Raw genomic sequence first — 7429 nt, forward strand, 5'->3', positions numbered from 1 at the left:
GGGGTTATACAATGGAAGAGATATGCTAAGACATTAGTCACTAAGCACATGTGCCTATTTAAATTTAAATTAACATTAAATAAGATTTGAAATCCAGTTGTATTTCAAGTACTCAATAACCACAAGTGTACAGAGTGTACCATAGAGGACAGTGTTATCATCTGCAATTATTATCATTGCAGAAAGTTCTATTGGACAGCACTGAGGACAAGAGTTTAAACTTTAAATACAAAGTCCTTTCAGGAACTGGCAAAAGGAACATATTTGTAGGGAAACTCTACCCCTGCAGTATTGTTATGACCTGTTCCACCCAACCAGATTCTGTGTTTGAGACTTCTTTTGAAGAAAGAATTCTGCAGCTTGACTTAAAAAGGCTTAGAAACCCACTTATGGGCAACTGTAAATCACCACATATTGTTAAGGAACAGGACACTGACACAAATTTGGGTTTTAGAAATATTATTTCTTAATGCAGCATGCAAGATATGTCGGGAGAACAGACACTGAGCATACGAAGATCAGTGGAGGCTCATAAGATGATTAAGGACTCATTCCAGTGAAACTTGTTAAAAAAAAAACAAAAAAACAAAAAACACAATTAAGAATTTGCATCACTGAATTTATTCCAAATAAGAATTGGGCACACAACAGGCATGTTATTTTCACACAAAAAAACGGCACTGCAATAAAAATATTTAACACTTTGGCCATGAAACTCAAAAGATATTTGAAAAACTTCTCGAGGTGTTTAAGTCACTGGATTCCTTAATATTTGTAATCCATGCTTGCTCAGTTAAATTTCTAAAGTATATTATAATAATATTGCTCATCATACTATTCATTATGCTTATTATATATTTAAAACATCTTTTCTTAAATTTTATGTTCTCCAAAAAATAACTTTTTTCGTAACTTTGAAATATCCATATGTACCTCTTAGCAGTACTACTGTAAAACCAAAACTGTGTTTTCAAGTAGCAAGTACTCAAGCCACACCATTTCTGATTACAGATATAACTGGCAGCCAGTTTTATAAATAGCTCTTTCACTCCTTGTTCCTATTTTAATATGCCAACCATGACTTCGCTGATATCCCAGAGTTTTCTAGCAACAGACTCATCCATAGCTTTCGGCAATAGCTCTTCCTCCTTACAATCGCCAAAGTACTTTCCTGACACACCCTCTACCTCAGGTGAAGAGGCTAGATAAACTGAAGTCTGGGCGCCTTCTACTGGGGTTTTGAAAAAAGCCCAGGACACCAAATTGAAAAGTGGTCTGACCAACAGAGGAATGTGTATGTGCCTGCCAAGATTTGTCCGCACAATACCAGGATGTAATACGTTGACAGTAACGTTTGTGCCTTCTAAGCGGCGGGCTAGTTCTCTGGTAAAAAGAATGTTAGCCAGTTTGCTCCGACTATAACAAAAGCTTTTATTATAGCTCTGTTCACTGTTCAAGTCTTCAAAGTTGATGTCTCCATATTTATAAAGTTTGGAAGAAACTACCACAATCCTGCTAGGAGCTGAATTTTTGAGGAGTCCAAGGAGAAGATTGGTGAGTAGAAAGTGCCCCAGATGGTTCACTCCAAACTGCATCTCAAACCCATCTTCAGTCTTCATGTAAGGGCACTGGAAGATCCCTGCGTTGTTGATTAAGACGTCCAGTCTAGGTTCTTCCTTTAAATGTCAAAAAAGAGAATAGGACAATTATGAACACAGACCTAAAATGAGATTTTTAAAAATTCTGCTAACTACTAAAATTCTACGAAGTGCCTCTGTGGATTTTCAACAACTGAGAGGGGGAGGGAGAGGGAAAGGCTTGCATGTTTAATAGGGGCCAGGCCTTGTGCTCTCTCACCTTCCTTCCCTCATCAACTCTATGAGCAAACTGAAGCACCCAAGGTAGGTGCTTTGTGCAGTATCACAGGGCTCTTAGTGGCAAACAAAAACTGGAAGATGAAATCTGCTGATACCAATGCCCCTGTTTTTAATTAGTAAGCTAGCTGCTTGTCTAATTGGGAGTTTCACACCATAGCTATAGAGTCTAAGTGAGCTAGAAAGTGGAAATCTGGCAGAAGGCAGGTCGGCATTGTTTATTCCCAGAGCTATTATCAACACCAGGGACAAACAGAATTGCTTTGCTCTGTACTTTTCTAAGGGCAAATGGTATGACAGGGATGGAACAACTTCAAGTGGTTTCCTTAAAACTGGGACAAGCAACAGAAAGGGTCAGGGATGCAAATTAAAAGTGGAGAGAATGTCAAAAGTAGAAATGTTATGAAAGCAAATAGGTAATGTAAAAATATCAGAAACAAAACAATGAATCATAAATACGAAGTCTCACAATAATAGCAAAGGACCTTTAGAAAGGAGTTAGGACCAACAAACACCTTTACCTTTTATTATAAATCTAGAATTCAGTTCTCTTTTTTCGCTATATAAAATCTACCTGTTTTTGAACTCTGAGGGGCCCCTGGCTTAGGGAATCTATCTAGTCAGAATTTTGCACTTTGTCCATGTCCAGTACCAAAATTTGTCCAATTTTAGTACTAAGGTAAAATTCAGACTGTCCTCAGAAAGGAAGTCTTTTCATTCCCTAATTCATATAAGTTGGTTTTCCCTAGCCCTTTCCTGGCTCCTCTCTTGTCTCTTTTGATGGGCAGAGGAAAAGAAATGTACAACATGTTCCAGGTGTAAAGACACAGTGATGACCTACGATTAAATCAATTTGAGGTCAAATTTCAAATTTCACTGGCCCTTTTGCCAAGTCTAAGTAAAAAGAAAAATGTGTTAAATTTCACAACTGTTATCACAGCCTACCTGTCAGAGGATTAACTATTTATCATTCTGTCTGTCTAAGCACCTTTGGCTTTTCCAACAGTCAACTTCAAAAAGAAGGCAAAAGTTCACCCGTGGGGGAAAGAAAGGAGTGTTCTTTTTTAACTAATCCTTTGGACGAGTTTCCTGTATTAATCATTTCTGAACCATCATTCTTTGCTCGGCTTGTGTTATTTTAAGACTTTATCATTCACTATTTTTTAAATTCTAGGAGATAAATGACATAAATATCCTGAATACCAACCTGTGGGAAATCTACACTTCCACTTAAAAAAAAAAAAAAAAATTCTGGGTATAGTCACAGGACTTCAGAGACAGAAAGAAACTTAGTAAAGTTTATCTCCTTAACTTTTAATAGGTTCTGTCTCAAGTGGCCAAAGTAATAAAATGCCTTAAGTATCAGAAATGAGAAACATACCCGAACACATCTACATTTTTAATGGACAATAGGAAGACCCACTTTTAATGCTTCAACATCTTTTATACACTAGTATTATTTATTTCTTAACCTGTTTTACGGGATAATGGAATACTAGCCATTATGACAAAAGAACAAACAACTTCTCCAGATCTACAAGAGTTTACAAACTGCATCAAGATGCCCCAGAGTCTCACAAGGAACTCCATAGGGTGCTATGGATAATTTTAGATTTTCCAGAGAAAAAAAAGTGATACTTCATTCAACATCTCAAGAATAGCTGCAGGTGGGTCATACCTTCAACATCAAATTGTGCTAAATTCCTTTCAAAGGTGTCCTATCTTTGCAAAGCTGAGTTTTTAGTACAATGTTAAAAGTCGAGGGCAGCCTGGGTGGCTCAGCGGTTTAGCGCCACCTTCAGCCCAGGGCGTGATCCTGGAGACCCAGGATCGAATCCCATGTCCTGCTCCCTGGGTGGAGCCTGCTTCTCCCTCTGCCTGTGTCTCTGCCTCTCTCTGTATGTGTCTCTCGTGAATAAATAAATTTTAAAAATCTTAAAAAAAAAAAAAATCGATGTAGAGCAAGAAATGAGCGTGGACATTTCCAATCTGATTCCAAAGAGTGAGGAGTTGGTACAGTGAACAAGTGCACATTTCTCGGTAGTAATCATGGTTACTAAAGAATGAAATATCCTTTTTTCCTCTCAATTGTGTGTATTATTTTTTCAAACAGCTACTAAGTTGTTTGGACATAAATACATATTAGGTTGTTTGGACCTAGTTACTTAATGAACTGATAGATATTTCCTTCGGCCTACTGGTTATCATGAAAAAACCAGGAGAGTTTGGGAAACTCTGCTGTAGACTCAAGAGGCTCCATTTCATATAGCACACAGCTTTCCCATGCCGGCAAATTTTCAATTTCACTCTGCTATATGCCTTTTTGTAAGTCACCTCTGCAGGAAACTCTCCTAATCTCAATTTCAACAGAGGACATCCACTTCAGTGGAATATTTATCATCTAAACAGAAATCCTACACCTCACTGGCAGGCAGCAGGAGTACAGCAGTTGAAAGCAAGAGCTTTGGAGACAGATCTTGGGTAAATTATTTGCCTACTTATGCCTTTGTTGCCTAATGTAAAATGGGGATCATAATGCCTACCAGGGGACAGCCCTGAGGGCTCAGTGGTTTAGGGCCGGGCATGCAGCCCAGGGCGTGATCCTGGAGACCTGGGATTGAGTCCCACATCCGGCTCCCTGCATGGAGCCTGCCTCTCCCTCTGTATCTCTCATGAATAAATAACTAAAAATCTTAAAAAAAAAAAAAAAAATGCCTACCAGGGTTACTGAGGATTCAATGCCAATAGCAGCCAAGGACACTCTAATTTCATTAAAAGAAAAAAAAAATAAATATCTGAAATTCTTGGAACAGCTCCTGGCACATAGGAAACCTTCAATAAATACTCAGTATTAAATTTACTTCTGTCCCTGTTAGGGCACATGGCTACTGGGATTCCAAGCTCCAGTGTATTTAGACATCAGGCCAGAGACTGTTTAAGGAGGTGGTGTAGTGAGTCCCGTGGTGGCAGAGAGCCAAACTTCCTACCCTAGCAGGAGAGAGAGAAAATGAATGAATGAATGAATGAATGAGTACTTCAAGGTAAAAAAATGAATAAATAAATACTTCAAGGTAAATAAATAAATACTTCAAGGTGAGTAAACAAATCAAGGTAAAAAAAAAAAAAAAAAACCTTCAAGGTCCCTGGCTCTCAGGCTCCCTGAAAGAAGGCTTGGTGCACTCACTGCGGACACAGAAAAAAAAAAAAACAAAAAAACAAGAGGAAGACCTGGCGGATCCCCGCCTGGGCCGTCCTCACGTGACAAAAGACAATGTCCAGAACCTGGCGTATTTTCTTCCTCTTGGGGCCATTGTTTCCTCAGCATCTTTGGTAAACAGAGGCCTGCCTCACTCATTCCCCCGGCCCTCGCGAAGCACCAGGCTCGGCCCTTCCCCAGGTCACACCCGGCGCGGGGCGGCCACCTCCCGGCCCCGCCTCGCCCGTCCGCGCGGCCCCCGGAGCCCCACACCTGGAGCACCTCCTGACAGAAGGCGCGCACCGAGCGCAGCGAGGCGAGGTCCAGCTCCCGGACGACGAGCTCGCCGGCCGCGCCGACGTCAGAGCCCGGCTCGCGGCCCCCGGCCTGGCGCAGCTCGCGGCGGAGCTGCCCCGCCGCCTCCTCGGCGCGCGCGCGGTCGCGGCAGCCCATGATCACCCGCGCGCCCAGGCGCAGCAGCGCGGCGGCGGTGGCGCGGCCCAGGCCGCTGTTCGCCCCGGTGATCAGCACGGTCTTCCCGTGCATGAGGCCCGAGTCCCCGCCTCCGTGCAGCTGCTGGACGCCGGGCCCCACGAACCGCCGGGCCGCCAGCCACAGGACCCCGCTCAGTGCGGCCAGGAGTGCCGCTACCGCGGCCACGGCCATAGCCGCCGGGGCCAAGGGCCCACCGGCCCCCGCGCGGGACTTCCGGAGTCGCCGCCAGCCCGGGGCTGAGGCCGTCACCTGCACGCCGAGGACTCTGGGGCGGGGCCTGTCGCCGTCTGACGGAGCGGCGTGGGGCATGCTGGGACTTGTAGTTTTCCTTCCGAGGGCACCGGATTGGTGAGGGGACTACGGCGCCCCGGGGCGCGGTGACTCGGTGGAGCCGGCCCCCAGCCTGAGCGTGGAGGGTGAGCACAGCACCCAGAGCGGTGGTGGTCGACCCCGTGGCAATACCCAATGAATATTTTGAGGTTGCAAATCCCACATATCAGGGCTTGCTTGGTGTGCTTTCCTGTTAAGGACCCCCGGAACTTGTTACCCCCTCCGTGCAGGCGCCTTTCACCCTCCGGAGAACGAGTGATGTCCGCCCTTCTGGGGTCTGAGCAAGGGCTCTTTTGTATTATGATGAGGCGAAGAACTTAGCAGCATGAACCAGTGGGAGACAGAATGGACCGGTGGTTCTCAGGCTTTAGTGTCGTATCCGGATCCCCTGCAGAGCTCGTAAAAACAACACCACCCTCCCGCTCCGCCTCCCCCAGTTGAAGGATCTGGGTACCAGAGTTTAGGCTTCAACGGGTTCCAGATGGGACCTGAGACTTCGCATTTCCAACAAGTTCCCAGGTGATCCCGACGCTGCTGATTGATGGACCACAGCCTGAGAACTGGAAACCACGGCGGTGTTGATGTCTATAGCAGGAGTCATCCTCCAGTGGTCTTAGGCGATGCTGCTCGAGATACAGTGGGAAAGCCTGGACTTACTGTAGACACACACCTCTGAGGAGGTCCGTTCACAAGTGCTTCCACGCACGCTCCAGGAGACGATTAAATGTAATAATGGAAGTGCAAGTGCTTTGTACACTGTAAAGTGATTGAAAACTGTCAGGGCTTATTGCCACAGGGACCCATCTTCAGGCTGCAGATGTCATAGCTTTTGACCAAGCTTTTCTCAAGTCACCATTCATTCATCTACTCACCCATCCAATAGGCGCCAGACCCCGAGCCCTGTGAGAGTCACAGAGCAATAGGAGGCCATTTCTGCCCTGCAGGTGCTTATCGTCTGGTACAGAGACCTCCACTGCCACAGCCCCCGTTATAGAATCTTCAGGGCAAGAGAAGAGACATACAGGCTGTGTAGTTTGAAATAAACTCCCTACATTATTTTGATAGACACTTCTTCACTCCTGTACATTTGGGAAGGATATAACACGCAGTGAACAGTCGCATTACAAATAGAAGAGGGTTAGAATGTCAGGAGAAGGTTTCAGGTGAGTGCTGAAGATGGAGCTCACAGGTGGAGAGGAGCACTGTCCCTGGTGATTCCACAAGGCACCAGAGCAGAAATCACCAGGGATGGGCCCTTATTCCACCCTTTCTGTAATTTGAAGCTGCCTCTCAAACTCACTGATCCCAGAGCATCTGTTTCCTCTTTTTCTATCTATCCATACTTTTACTTCAAAGAGGACCTCAATTCTATGGTCTGACCACTTCCAGCCCATGCAGATCTCTACCTTTTTGACCTTCTCTTGGAACTGAGGACAAAAAAGCCCTCTTGTGTTGACTATAACAGTTTTCATGCTTGACTTACTTTACCAGATTGTTTGAGATTTTCAATTTCCTAAAGGATGGGATTATGTCT

The 7429-nt window shown here is 44.6% G+C and overlaps 1 protein-coding gene across 3 annotated transcripts; it reads right to left on the bottom strand.

Moving 5' to 3' along the window:
• Positions 1–598: 598 nt before the first annotated feature.
• On the bottom strand, positions 599–5824 carry RDH14 (retinol dehydrogenase 14). Of its 3 annotated transcripts, none has more exons than XM_025454596.3 (2): positions 5374–5824; positions 599–1676 (listed from the first exon to the last, which is right to left on the bottom strand). In XM_025454596.3, the coding sequence occupies exons 1-2, from the start codon at positions 5734–5736 to the stop codon at positions 1059–1061; spliced, it is 981 nt and encodes a 326-aa protein (XP_025310381.3). In that variant the 5' UTR covers positions 5737–5824; the 3' UTR covers positions 599–1058. The 3 variants fall into 3 exon arrangements, with proteins under 3 accessions (XP_025310381.3, XP_025310380.3, XP_025310379.3); XM_025454595.3 differs by having other exon boundaries at positions 5353–5824; XM_025454594.3 differs by having other exon boundaries at positions 5344–5824.
• Positions 5825–7429: the final 1605 nt, after the last annotated feature.

This window comes from Canis lupus, chromosome 17 (assembly GCF_003254725.2).
Source record: "Canis lupus dingo isolate Sandy chromosome 17, ASM325472v2, whole genome shotgun sequence".
Classification (NCBI taxonomy): Eukaryota; Metazoa; Chordata; class Mammalia; order Carnivora; family Canidae; genus Canis; species Canis lupus.

Coding starts and splice junctions, on each gene's coding strand:
- RDH14 (XM_025454594.3), bottom strand. CDS start 5,736: ATGGCCGTGGCCGCGGTAGCGGCACTCCTGGCCGCACTGAGCGGGGTC. Junction 1,677..5,343: donor TCTGTCAGGAGGTGCTCCAG/GTGTGGGGCTCC, acceptor TGACATTTAAAG/GAAGAACCTAGACTGGACGT.